Source organism: Muntiacus reevesi, chromosome 2, assembly GCF_963930625.1.
Source record: "Muntiacus reevesi chromosome 2, mMunRee1.1, whole genome shotgun sequence".
Lineage (NCBI taxonomy): Eukaryota > Metazoa > Chordata > Mammalia > Artiodactyla > Cervidae > Muntiacus > Muntiacus reevesi.
In genome coordinates this window covers 89,317,269-89,331,364 of record NC_089250.1, presented here as the reverse complement: position 1 = coordinate 89,331,364, position 14,096 = coordinate 89,317,269, and the positions used below count along the sequence as shown (strand labels likewise).

The window sequence follows — 14,096 nt, the reverse complement described above, 5'->3', positions numbered from 1 at the left end:
AACCCAGATATCCCAGGTTAAGTAGTTTAGCACTTTTCTGTATATGGGAAGATGCAAGAGTCTGGGCTCACTGAAATCATTCCTTTGATACTCAACCTCAGCTATCTGGGGCCAATATTCTGTGTTTTTCACATTCTGAGCTTCCTTGGGGCTCACCATAGGGAATGGCTGCAGTCTGATGGTTGCTAGATGACAGATATTCTTTTCCTTCCTGAGTTCCCTCAGGCCTCACTGACTCACATTGGAAGGCTGCAGTCAGTGATAACTGTGACAGCCATGTTTACTGATATGGCAGGAAATATTCCATTTCTCACCCTACAGTTCAAATTAAACTCACATCTTGTCTCAGATGATAGGATCTGGACACAGTTGATCTGTAGTGTAAGTTCCTTTGTTTATCCAGCACCTGGACAGGGAGTAACATCATGCTCTTTGCAGTGATTTACGTGTCTGTTGTGTGGAAGAGGGATGACCTTTATTCAGGGTGGTGGAGTGACAAAATGAACTCTGTCCAGGGTGAAGGACTTATAGGAATGCAGATTTTGCTTCAGATGGAGGAAGAGGCTCCCTACGACCATAGAGTTGTCCTTGATGAGGGAGGCCTTGCTTTTTCCATCATGTTTGTGCAGAAACCCCAGATTGCTCATTTGGGCTACAGAACTGGGGAAAGGGTTGAGCTAAGGATCTTCAAAAAGATCCCTTCAAAGATTGGGATTCTAGTGTTCTGGGGCTTTTAAAAATATTATATTCTAATTCATTAACCCCCTTCTCTCTCCTTAAGGAAAATGAAAATCTCAGGAATTTAAATTGTAGCACCTGTTAAATACAGCCCATCCTCCATATCTGCAGGTTCCGTATTTGGGAATTCACTTACTTGTTAGAACTTACTGAAGTCCAAAGTCAGTGCTCGCAGTGCTTCCCTGGTCTTTTGTGGACGTGCTTGCAGTCCCTCAGTCTTGTCTGACTCTTCGGGACCCTTTGGACTGTAGCCCTCAGGCTTCTCTGTCCATGGGATTTTCCAGGCAAGAATACTGGAGTGGGCTTCCATTTCCTCGTCCAGGGGATTTTCTTGATCCAGGAATCAAACTCGAGTGTCTTTTGTCTCCTGCATTGCAGGAGGTTCTTTACCTGCTGAGCCATCAGGGAAGCCCTTGTGGACGTGCACAGAATGACTAAAAATTTGAGCCAACCGATATGCATGTTCTAGCTGAGGTCTTGTTTCAGCTGAGACTGTAAACTAGCATACTTTAGGTGGCCTGTTTTTTCAAATTTGGTATAAAGTTTTTTAAATTTTGTGTTTTTACTGAAGTATAGCTGATCTACAATGTTATGTTAGTTTCAGGTGTACAGCAAAGTGATTCAGTTAAAAACTTTTTTAAATTTTTAATGCCATGCTTTTCACATGTTTTACTTGTTTTTTGTTGGGAGGTCACTGTTTAAGCTGGTTCCCAAGCACACGACTGTCAGTGCTGTCTGGTACTTGTAAGCACAAGAAGGCTGCCATGTGCCTAAGTGGAGAAAGCGCGTGTCCAAATGAGCCTCTTTCAAGTGTGAGTTGTGAGCTGAATGTTAATGAAGCAGAGATAAATATTAAATATAGAATCTTTAAGGGCTTCCCAGGTGGTGCTTGTGGTAAAGAACCTGTCTGCCAATGCAGGAGACATAATAGACTTGGGTTTGATTCCTGGGTCAGGAAGATTTCCCTGGAGGAGGGCATGGCAACCCACTCCAGTGTTCTTGCCTGGAGAATCCCCATGGACAGAGGAGCCTGGCAGGCTATGGTCCATAGGGTCACAAAGAGCCAGATACAACTGAAACTACTTAGCACACACAGACAGCATCTTTAAACTGAAACACACAAAAAACAAGGTTATATATTGATCAGTTGACAAAAATATTGTGACCTAACCCCATTTTCCCCCTGGAAACAGTGGTTCAATATTTGCTAACTGAGCTTTCCCAGTGATTCTGTGGAACATAATGACCACATATGAGAATCGACTGTGTATTTTATGCTATTTAGAAATAGCCACCAAGGGACATTACCAAGGGTTGGGAAAAGATGCTTTTTCCTTGGACAAACCTTTTTCCTATGACAAACCTAGACAGCATATTAAAAGCAGAGACATCACATTACTGACAAAGGTCCGTCTAGTCAAAGCTATAGTTTTTCCATTAGTCATGTATGGATGTGAGAGTTGGACCATAAAAAAAGCTGAGCACCGAAGAATTTTGATGCTTTTGGACTGTGGTGTTGAAGACTCTTGAGAGTCCCTTGGACTGCAAGGAGATCCAACCAGTCAATCCTAAAGGAAATCAGTACTGAATACTCATTGAAAAGACTGATGCTGAAGCTGAAGCTCCAATACTTTGGCCACCTGACGTGAAGAACTGACTCATTGGAAAAGATCCTGATGCTGGGAAAGATTGAAGGCAGGGGGAGAAGGGGACTACAGGGGATGAGATGGTTGGATGGCATCACTAACTCATTGGATGTGAGTTTGAGCAAGCTCCGGAAGTTGGTGATGGACAGCAAAGCCTGGCATGCTGAAGTCCGGGTTGCAGAGTTGGACATGACTGAGCAACTGAACTGAACTGAACTGAGAAAATTGTGGTGAAAGGAAATACTAGCTGGGGTGCAGAGGAGGGAAGTAAGTGGCAGGACCCTGAGTACTGGGTCCCACCTGAGGTTATGGAGCTGGAGGAAAAGGAGACAAAGGGCCTGCCTCACATGGGTGGTGTGACTGGATAAGACATGCCCATTAGTGGCTGTGCTTCCAGCCAAGATGGACATTCAGACATATCACAGGGCAGCAACTCAGGGTCCTACAGGGATAGTTGGACGAGGGGGTAAAGTGAGGTGGGCACTGGTTGCAAATTTTTCTTTGACCTTCTTTCCTGTGGTTCTTTTGCATCAACTCATGTGGTGGTGATGATGCTATAACTTCACATGGCAATTGAGCTGGCCACTCAGCCTGTCTTCCATCCCTACTGTTTAATACTGAGTTCCTGGTAAAATATGCACTTGTCATGTGGACCAGCTCAAGGATAAATGTGATTGGTCATTTATTCATGCTGTCATTAACTTGGAAATCACATGCCTACTGCTAAGAGTACAACACCTCATGATTGGCTTGGAGGCTGTGTTGGTTGGAGTAGGTTAGTAACAGACAGCAGCACAATACAAGAGGCTTCACATAACATAGTTGTGTTTCTAGCCTATGAGTCATGTTCCACAGGGTTGGCTGGGGGGCTGCTCCACCCCTGAGCGCACAGCCCCCACAGTCCTTGAGACAAGGAGGAGAAGGCTGAGGGATCCTCAAGAGCAATTCAGAGCACAAGCCACCTCTGTCTCTTCCACACACACCTCGTGAAGCAGAACAAGGAGGGGAGGGAAGTGTAATCCCTCCATGAGCCCAGAGCAGTGAAGAACCAAGTCGGGGTGAGCGCTGTCATTTTCTACATGGATATGAAGAGGCTCTTGCCTTCTAGATGCTCTAGGTTGGATGGAGTGCACAGACCAGACCAGACCACACCACACCACACCCCACAACATGACTCCACAACATACCACACCGCACCACACCACACAACACACGACACTATACCACATGACACCACACCACGCGACACCATACCACATGACACCACTCACACCATACCACACCCCACAACATGACTCTACACCACACGATACCACACCACACCACATGACATGACACCACATCACACCACACCACACAATACCACACGACACAACACCATACCACACCACAGCACATCACATGACACCACACCATACCATGCCACATCACACCGCACCACGCCACACCCCACAACATGACTTCACACCACACCACACCACACCACCCCACACCACACCACATCACACCACACTACACCACACCACACAACACCACATCACACCACACCACAGCACACGACACAATACCACATCACACCACACCACGCCACACCCCACAACATGACTTCACACCACACCACACCACACCATACCATATCACACCACACCACACCACATGATACCGCACCACACCACACCATATCACATCACACCACACCACACCATACCACATGGCACCACACCATAACACATGACATAGTAATAGCTATTGCCTGGTATGAGAGGTACTAAGAAAATTTGCACCTCCATCCTCCTGTGGCTCACACCAAAAACCTGGCATCGTCCTGGCTTTGTCATCCCAACATGGGATCTATTGGTGAATCCTGTTGGTTCTGTCAGCCACCAACTGTCTTCTGAGTATATCCACAGTCACATCACTTCTTGCCATCTTTACTGCTCCTGCTAAAATCCAGGCTACCCCCCTCTCCTTCCTGGGTTATTTCCATGCCCTCCTCCCTGGCCATCTAACTTCTGCCCTTACCCACAGCTGTCAGGAGGAAATGTCAGACATATATTGAATCATGAATTCTGTTACTCAGAGTCCCCCCAATAGCTTCCCAAGCCTTCCAGAGTGAAATCAGAACTTTTTTTGACCACACCCATGCAGCATGTGGGATCTTAGTTATCTGACCAGGAATCGAACCTGTGCCCTTGACAGTGGAAGGCTAAGTCTTAACCACTGGGCTGCCAGAGAAGTCTTGGAAATCAGAACTCTTAAATGTCTTCATCCCATGTTCCTCATGACCTTTCTGACCTCCTGTGCTACGGCTTCCCCCTTTAACCAAGACTCTTTAGGCATGGCTGGCTCCTGTTAACTCTATGGTGCCTGGGGAGGTGCTGCCTGCAGCCTCTGTGGCAGTTCTGCTTTCTGCTGGAACATGTGTCTCCCAGTGAGCCTCTCTCAGTGATTCTCCAGGCAAGAATGCTGGAGTGGGTTGCCATTTTCTTCTCCAGGGGATTTTCCTGACCCAGGGATTGAACCCATGTATCCTGCATTGGCAGGTGGGTTATTTACCACTGAGCCACCAGGGAAGCCCTACCACTCATATATCTTTGCTCAAATATCACCTTCTCAATGAGATATTACTTAAAATTGCAACCCAACTGTCTACCAGCCTTCCTGGCCCCCCTTCGTGGTTCTGCTTTTTCCCTCTGTCCTAGCACGAATCTTTTTCTAAGGCCTTGTAAAACTTACTTATTATGTTTATTTTTGCCTTCTTACACAAAATTGATGAGGCTAGAGGGCTAAGAAGTTTGTGCTGTATCTGCAGCCCCTTAAACAGTGCCTGACACTTAAGAGTGAATATTTGTGAAATGGTTTAGATCATGAATAAGTACAAGCACTGTCAATAGAGAGGCAGGACATCTAACGTGGACTAGAGGGGGTGATGCATGAATGAGGTGTGGAAGGAGAGGTAGGTATAAGCTGGCAAAGGATGGCAGGAAGTTGGTTTCCAGGGAACAAGATTAAATCCATTTATTGATGGGCCAAGAATGTCCCTTCAGAAAATCCCAGAGCTTCCCGTTGAGAAGAGAAATAATGAACAAATGAATGTGTTAGTAATTCTCAGACAAGTGATGGGATCATTGAGTCTCGTTCTCATGCTCAATTGCTAAGTCATGTCTGACTCTTTGTGACCCCATGGACTGTAGCCCTCCAGTCTCCTCTGTCCATGGGATTCTCCAGGCATGAATACTGAAGTGGGTTGCCATTTCCTCCTCCAGGGGATCTTCTCTACCCAGGGGTTGAACCCACATCTCCTTCGGCTCCTGAATGGCAGGCAGATTCTTTACTGCTTCGCCGCTGGGGAGACCATCCTTGAGTCTACATGTAGATTAAATAAGGCAGTGCCCATTTCTATAATGGAAAGATCCTTAGGACTTCTTTGATGAAGTCTTTCAGTCTTACCCGGCCCTCAGGACAGCCTGTTGAGTTGAAGTTCATGGTTTTCTTTTCCTGGTTTCTCCTCTAATGTTGGTGTGTTTATTTTCATAAATTTAATGTGATGCTTTTGAACAGAAAACATTTGGTCAGGTCAGGAAATTTGTGTTCCTTTTTATAATGCATTTTTCACACAGATAAGGGTACAGTGTGATGTTTTTGTTTAAAAATGACATTCCAACTCTTTTTTGGGTTTTATGCTCAAATTATGCTTTTTCTTTATGTAACTCTTTCTTGGAGAAATGAATACATCTGGCATTGAAAAAATGTACATTTGTGGTTCTTTTTTAAAAGGAGAATAGTGTGGTTCAGCTTCAAAATAGTTTCTTTTTTTTTTTTTAAATAGTTTCTAAGTGTTCTTAGCTTTAACAAAATTTGTTTGTGTGAACAAGATTGTAATTCAGTTTTCATTTTTTCCCCTTTCAAACTAACATAGGTAAAATCCTTAAGATTAAAGCTTCAGAAACTTCAAGATAAAGCGATTGAAGAAGATGATTATGATAAGGGTGAGTTTTGCCTTGTTTATTGATTCTTTCTTCTCTTCCCATAATGTGCAATTTCGCTTTCCCTCCTTACTCACCTGTATCCTCCATACCGCAAATGAATTGTGTAATCTGTTCCCCTGATCATTTCCACTGAGTAACAGTTGACTATTTTACAGCACTGTTGTTTTCTGAATTTCAAAGCAGTTTAGGAGGAATAATCCTTTGGGTCATAAGTATAACCTTATTGATTTTCCAGAAGCACTCTGAGTACTTGCACAATAAGGGTTATATTAAGTCATCATCTATCTATCTAAGGTGTGATGTTGTTGTTGTTGTTTAGTTGCTCAGTTGTGTCTGACTCTTTGCAATCCCATGGACTGTAGCCCACCAGTCTCCTCTGTCCATGGGATTCTCCAGGCAAGAATACTGGAGTGGGTTGCCATTCCCTTCTCCAGAGGATCTTCCTGACCCAGGGACTGACCCCACATCTTCTGCATTGGCCAGTGGATTCTTCCACTGAGCCACTCAGGGAAGCCCCAAGTTGTGATGTAGCTATACTTTATTCACTCATCAAAAAATATTTGTTGAACACCTACTATGTGGCCAGCACTGTGGCAGGAATAGGAGAGTAAGAGAATATAGTTTCTGGCCTTGGGATGCCTGTGAGCATGAGCCCTTGTGGAGCTTTCTGACTTCACACGCTTGGGGACCAGGTGTAGGAGTTGGGATGAGCTTAAGAGATGATGCCAGTCTTTGTGAGTGGGCTCGGATGTATCAAATTCCCATGTAGATGGCCTGAAATAGTCAAGCTGGAAAGAAGTCATGACATGTAGATGGAAGAGTTGGTCAGAAGCCAGAAAAACCCAAACCAGAGTGAGGCACCCAAATTGGAGTCAGGCCAAAGCGGACGAGCGTATCATGGGTGCCAAGTGGACACTGGGTTGACTGTGTCAAAGAAAGTTGCAGGTCAGGTTGGATTGGGAAGGATCTTAAGGACCTGGGTACCAATTGCAAGATCTTACATTCATTTCTGCTGGGTCTCAGGGATAAGAGAGGGCCGTAGAGGACTTCCTGTTCCACCAGGCACTCATGAACTTGAGAACTATGCTGGTGATAACCAAGCTTAGCACAGTGAAGATCGGCCTGGAGGTATTTTAGATTTAAGGCTCCCCTGGAAGCTGGTTAGCCTTGAGGCTTGGTCTTCAACCTCATGGGGCCATATTCTGGTTTCCCAGAGGGTACATCACAGACCATTAGGAACTGGGTGCTACAGGAATGCAAGTGACTCCCAAAAGAAGGGTGCAAATCCTATTCTAGGAAACACACAGAGCAGAGCTGATGCTGTCTGGTGTCCTTGTTCACCTTTGGCGTTGGGAAGAAGGAGAGGTATTTGGGGATGGAGCTCTTTAAACTCTGCCACTCCGTTTTGACAGGACATTTTGATTTCAGAATGATGCCTGGTGGAGGATGATGTAGGTGAGAGAGGAGCAGATGATCTGTTCCCAGAGCCAGGTTCCCCTGGGGGCTTTTGTCAGTGGGAGACCACTACACCTAGGTTTTGAGGCTCCCTGCCATGGCACAGGTTTATTTTCTCTTCCACGGGCTGTGCCTCGGATCCTTTGACAACAGAGCTCTCTCTGTAACACACAAAGCTTCAGACACAGGTGAAAAACCACACCCTCTTTTTCTGATCAAGAAAAACCTCAACTTTTCTGGATGCGGTGCTCTCAATGGGCTTCATTAAATGAAGGCCTCACTTCTTTAGCCCTTTCTCCAAATGTCTCTGAAACACCTCAGGGGAGAAGTTGAATAGGACACACCTCACAGGGAAGTGGAAAGAATAAAGGTGACTTTGTTCAGTGTTTCTGCCTGCTTATTTTCCTTGTTTGTATGTCACTGTCCACCGAAGGAGATGTTTAGGGGTAGGCCAGCATTCTGCGTTTCCTCAAGTCCTACAGGAGATGGAGGTGCTTGCTGACGCCTGGGAAAACATGGGGGTGTAGGACTTTCCTCCGTGGAAAATCAGGCCTGTGGCACGGTGGCAGCTGAGTCTAGCCGGTGAGCTTCAGTCCGTGGGCCGTGTCCCTCCTGGTGAAGATGACTGGGCCCTGAGGGGTGAGTAGGATATACTGGAAGGCAAAGAGCTGGAAGAGCCAGCATTGCTTGTGAGCCACCATTCCAGTCTGATCGCCTTGAAAGGAAATCTGAATCTGGCTCTGTTATCTAAGGGCTTCCTTGTTTGCTAAGTGCTGGAGAATCTGCCTACAGTGCCGGAGATGGGCGTTGATTCCTGGGTCAGAAAGATCCCTGGGGGAGGGTTTGGCAACCCACTCTGGTATTCTTGCCTGGAGAATCCCATGGACAGAGGATATTGGCAGGCTACAGTCCATGGGGTTGCAAAGAGTTGGACATGACTGAAGCCACTTAGCGTGTGTGTGTTTGTTGTGTGTGTGTGTGTGTGTGTGTGTGGCTGTGAAGTACACCCAGTCATGTCTGAATCTTTGTGACCCCATGGACAGTAACCCACTAGGCCCCTCTGTCCATGGAATTCTCCAGGCAAGAATACTGAAGTGGGTTGCCATTTTCTTCTCCAGAGGATCTTCCCAACCCAGGAATTGAACCTGGGTCTCCCCCATTGCAGGCAGACACTTCACCAACTGAGCCAGCAGGGAAGACCATGTGTGTGTGTGTGTGTGTGTGTGTGTGTGTGCTAAGTCACTTCAGTTGTGTCTGACTCTTTGCCACCCTATGGGCTGCAGCCTGCCAGGATCCTCTGGCCATGGGATTCTCCAGGCAAGAATACTGGAGAGGGTTGTCATGCGCTCCTTCAGGGGATCTTCCCCACCCAGGGATCGAACCCATCTCTCTGGTCTTCTGCATTGGCAGGTGGGCTCTTCCCTGGGGGCTGAGCTGGTAAAGAATCTGCCTGCAATGAGGGAGACCTGGGTTTGGTCCCTGGGTTGGGAAGATCCCCTGGAGAAGGGAAAGGCTACCCACTCCAGTATTCTGGCCTGGAGAATTCCACAGACTGTATAGTCCATGGAGTCACAAAGAGTCGGACAGGACTGAGCGACTTTTACCTTTGCTTTTTTTTTACCACTAGTGCCACCTGGGAAGCCCTTAGCACATAGCACATAGCATCTGACATGGATCTCTGCAGGGCCCAGAGCATGGACTGGCACATAGCAGGTGATGAATAAGTTGTCATAAACTACTTGCCATTCAGAAAACTAAGATCATGGCATCTGGTCCCATCACTTCATGGCAAATATATGGGGAAACAGTAGAAACAGTGACAGACTTTATTTTCCTGGGCTCCAAAATCACTGCAGATGGTGACTTCAGCCAGGAAATTAAAAGACGCTTGCTCCTTGGAAGAAAAGTTATGACAAACTTAGACAGCATATTAAAAAGCAGAGGCATTACTTAGACAACAAAGATCTGTCTAGTCAAAGCTATGGTTTTTCCAGTAGTCATGTATGTATGTGAGAGTTGGACTGTAAAGAAAGCTGAGTGCCGAACAACTGATGCTTTTGAATTGTGGTGTTGGAGAAGACTCTTGAGAGTCCCTTGGACTGCAAGGAGATCCAACCAGTCCAACCTAAAGGAGATCAGTCCTGGGTATTCATTGGAAGGACTGATGCTGAAACTCCAATACTTTGGCCACCAGACACAAAGAACTGACTCATTTGAAAAGACCCTGATGCTGGGAAAGATTGAGGGCAGGAGAAGGGGATGACAGAGGATGAAATGGTTGGATGGTATCACTGACTCAATGAACACGAGTTTGAGTAAACTCTGGGAGTTGGTGATGGACAGGGAGGCCTGGTAAGCTGCAGTCCATGGGGTTGCAAAGAGTCGGATACGACTGAGCAACTGAACTGAACTAACTGAACTGAACTGAAACTAATTGCTGAGTAATTAGGGAAGGTGAGGTGGAGAGATTGTGGTCATGAAATGTGTTGACATAAGAGCTGAATAAAGTTTCCTTTCTCATCTATGATAGTTTATCCAGTTACTAATAAGCGTGTTCAGAGTTGCTGAGATGTCCTTGGCACTAGTCTTTGTGTGGACTGTCTTGTTCTGAGAGGGGCAGCTCAGCAGCTGTGTCTGTCTCTAGGGAATGGATCTGCTGATGTCCACAAGGTTTGCCAGGAGCACGTAGAGGATGACCTTATCCCCCTTAGTTTTGTTTTGTTTTTTTGCTTTTCTCTCTTTCTTTCTAATTTCACTTGTAAAAACAACTTTGTGTTCCAGAGAAATGAACCATGAGCACAGACTAGAAAGCTCCACGTTTTGTTATCTCATTAACGTGCTGACAGATTTACCTACAGATGCCCCGTGAGGAACCTTCTCAGATCTCTAATGATATCTCTCCCTTGCTAGGGAAGGAAGGTTACTACATCCTCATATTCTTGCAGAAAGCTGGGAGGACAGAGGTGAAAAAGATGTTGCTACTTGGTATTTTCTTGGGGTCTCTCTCCTAGAGACTCCATGTGCTCCTTGGTTTCCTCACTTCACCGCTTATCCCATGTCAGCTGAGGGGCGAGGCTGAGACCTGGGAGTCCCACGGGGGAGATCCTACCATCCAGGGACTGGGGGTGAGAGGCCCGGGTCTGCGATGTGCTGGGAGGGAGAAAAGGAGAGTGTGGACCACGTGTTCAACATGGTTACTGTCCCAGTGGCTCCTGTGTGGGTTTGTGGCCTCTAACATCCCCTGGTCACATGTGTCCACTGGCGACCATGTCGCCCACACACAAGGAGGCCGTGAGGTGGTGGCATCAGCTCTTCAGTGACCTGCATCTCATGCCATGGGGCGAGCTGGTTTTCCTGCTTCCCTAGACTTTCTTTCTTGGAGTGGAGAGTGGTCAGCACTGAATTCCTTTCTCTCTCCTTCTGTCTCAACCAGTAGTCATTGTGACAAAATTCTAGCACAATAAAATGTGAGACATTCAGAGAAAGATGATCCAAGCAGAGGCCAAGCATGAATCCATGAAAATGGCCAGCTCTTGTCTAAATTGCCGTCATCTTCTTTTTTTCTGAATTCTTTCTTTAGCAAGCTTTCTCCATCCAAGTGGCTCCTTGGTGACAGTGTGCAAATCATCCAAGTTGACACCCCTTTCTTTCCCAGGGGCCCACTCTAAACATCCACCCATGGCTTCTAGAATCTAATGCATTCTTACCTTGAAACTACAACTGTGACTGAGCACGATGAAAACCCACGGGTTCCTTTTCACTGCATTTCATTTGAGCCTAGAAAGCAAAAAACAAGACTGAGTAGAATCTGGTGATTTTTATATCCACAGGACAGCAGAGTCAGCGGGAGGTGGACCCCATTCTGGCTACCCCAGAACAAAAATGTGATTCTTGGCAGCCTGCACAGTTTTGTGTTCTGACTTGGAAAGAGCTACACTGAACCCCAGGACTTCCCAAGAGATGCGGGTTTTCCCTGAGTTGGGAAGATCCCCTGGAGGAGGGCATGGCAGTCCACTCCAGTATTCTTGCCTGGAGAATCCCATGGACAGAGGAGACTGGTGGGCTATAGTCCACAGGGTCATACAGAGTCACACGACTGAAGCAACTTAGCATGCACCCTGAACCCCAATGTGAGTGTGGGTGCAGCTTCTGTCTGCAGCCCCCTGCCCACACCCTTCCCTTCTCTCCCTGCACCTCAGTCTGGAAACAGCATCCTTCCGGCCCGTTATGCAGAGGGCTCGCCCCCTGTGGCCCTTGAGTGTCTCCTCTGGTCCTGGGATAGTGAGACTTCCATTAAAAAGCACAAAAACAGAAGCTCAGATCTCAAGTATGTGTTACTCAACTGACTGCATCCTTGTGTGCCTTGAGCTCAGTTGTGTCCAACTCTTTGCGACCCCATGCTGGCCGAGCTCCTCTGTCCATGGAACTTTTTAGGTGAGAACACTGGAGCAGGATGCCATTTCCTACTTCAAGGGATCTTTCTGACCAAGGGATTGAACCCACATCTCTTGTGTCTCATGTATTGGCAGGTGGATTCTTTATGGCTGAGCCATCAGGAGACTGTATCCTTTGCACTCATGAAAAATGCCAGCGCACGAACCAGTCAAGTCACCATCAGCTGGGATCGCAGCCGGTTCCCAGGAGGCATTGTCACCACCCCCTTTCTTGGGCGAGGCCCCGGGTGCTGCTCAGAGAGGGCCAGCATGTGCTCCGACCTGGCAGGATCCAGAGCATCTTGCATCCCAATGTGGAAAGCAGCTTTGTAGCAGTTGTGGGGGACAAAACCTGGCTAGGAAGGTTGTGGATTCTGGCAACTCATTGATATGACCACTGAGGGAGGAGCGCATGAGGGCTTCATGCTGGGGATGCATCAGGAAAATGGCCCATGATCTTATCTAAAAACATTAAGCTGTTAGGAAATGAGCACTTGCATTGATTCAGTGTTAATCTTTAGCATCATTCTCACCAGAGTGGAAGCTCCTGTGTCTGCCTCCTATTTTAGGTAAAAACTGAAAAATTGGGAGACTAGTGATACATATAGACAAATGCTGCAGAAAGAGAATATGTATAAAGTGCCATTTACTTCTCTTGATTACATTGTCTGAGGTTCTTTTCCTGTTTATAGGAGAGTTTCTGATTCTGTGAACTAATGGCAGAGATCTCAGCTGATGGCGGCTTTCAGCATCACTGTGTTTGCAGGATTGTGTGCTGGCGTTTTTCACGTGTGCTGAGGGCACGGTCAGTTATGTAATACCTACTTGGGATTGGAGCTTTGTGCACAGACCTGGAGGGTTTGTCTGCATAGCATATGCATCCCTTTCATTTGTAGCCGATCAAAACGTATATTTCAGCATGATGCCTTTTCTCCCCCATGTTCCAGCTGGGGGTTTGGTGTTAAGTGTGGAATATTAAGCCCCTGCCCCCACCGTCACTCTGGGGGTAGGAGCTCAGGGGAGTGAATGTCCCTCTTCATGGCCACGTCACGGGTTCCAAGTGGCTTCTGCTTTGCTTCCCTGATTGTGAGGAAATTGGACTGCCCTTCAAGGATCACATGAGGTGTGGCCACAGCCATTATTCATGATGGAACCTGACAGCCCCAAGATTTTATATGCTTCTGAGGACAAAACACCAAGACACACGAAAAAATCTCCCCCCCACCCCAGCTTTTCTCCCTGGTTAGCTGAAACTTGGTCACACTTTCCTACCAGCTGAACTACAGCACTTTTTATTTTACATTTTGGTTCAGTAGGTCTTTTTTAAGAAAATAATTTATTTATTGTGATTGAAGGATGATTACTTTACAATATTGTGATAGTTTTTGCCATACATTGACCCGAGTCAGCCATGGGTATATGTGTGTCCCTCCATCCTGAGACCCCCTCCCACCTCCGTCCTCACCCCATCCCTCTAGGTTGTCCCAGAAGACTGGCTGTGAGTGCCTGGCTTCATCCATCAAACTTGCACTGGTCATGTATTTTACACGTGATAATGTACATGTTTCAGTGCTGTTCTCTCCAAACATCCCACCCTTGCCTTCTCCCACAGAATCCAAAAGTCTGTTCTTTACATCTGTGTCTCTTCTGCTGCCCTGCATGTGGGATTGTCAGTACCATCTTTCTAAATTTTGTATATATGTAATCTACAGTATTTGTGTTTCTCTTTCTGACTTACTTCACTCTGTATAATAGGTTTCAGTTTCATCCACCTCGTTAGAACTGACTGAAATGTGTCCCTTTTTGTAGCTGAGTTATATTCCATTGTGTACATA

General features: G+C 46.5%; 1 protein-coding gene across 2 annotated transcripts in view; it reads left to right on the top strand.

Annotated features, from left to right (window-relative positions):
* DISC1 (DISC1 scaffold protein) overlaps positions 1–14,096 on the top strand; it is a 388,216-nt gene that overhangs the window by 72,704 nt on the left and 301,416 nt on the right. For both annotated transcript variants that reach the window (XM_065919846.1, XM_065919847.1), the window contains exon 3: positions 6,304–6,373. In XM_065919846.1, the coding sequence (XP_065775918.1) occupies positions 6,304–6,373 (70 nt within the window). The remainder of the gene's footprint in view (positions 1–6,303; positions 6,374–14,096) is intronic.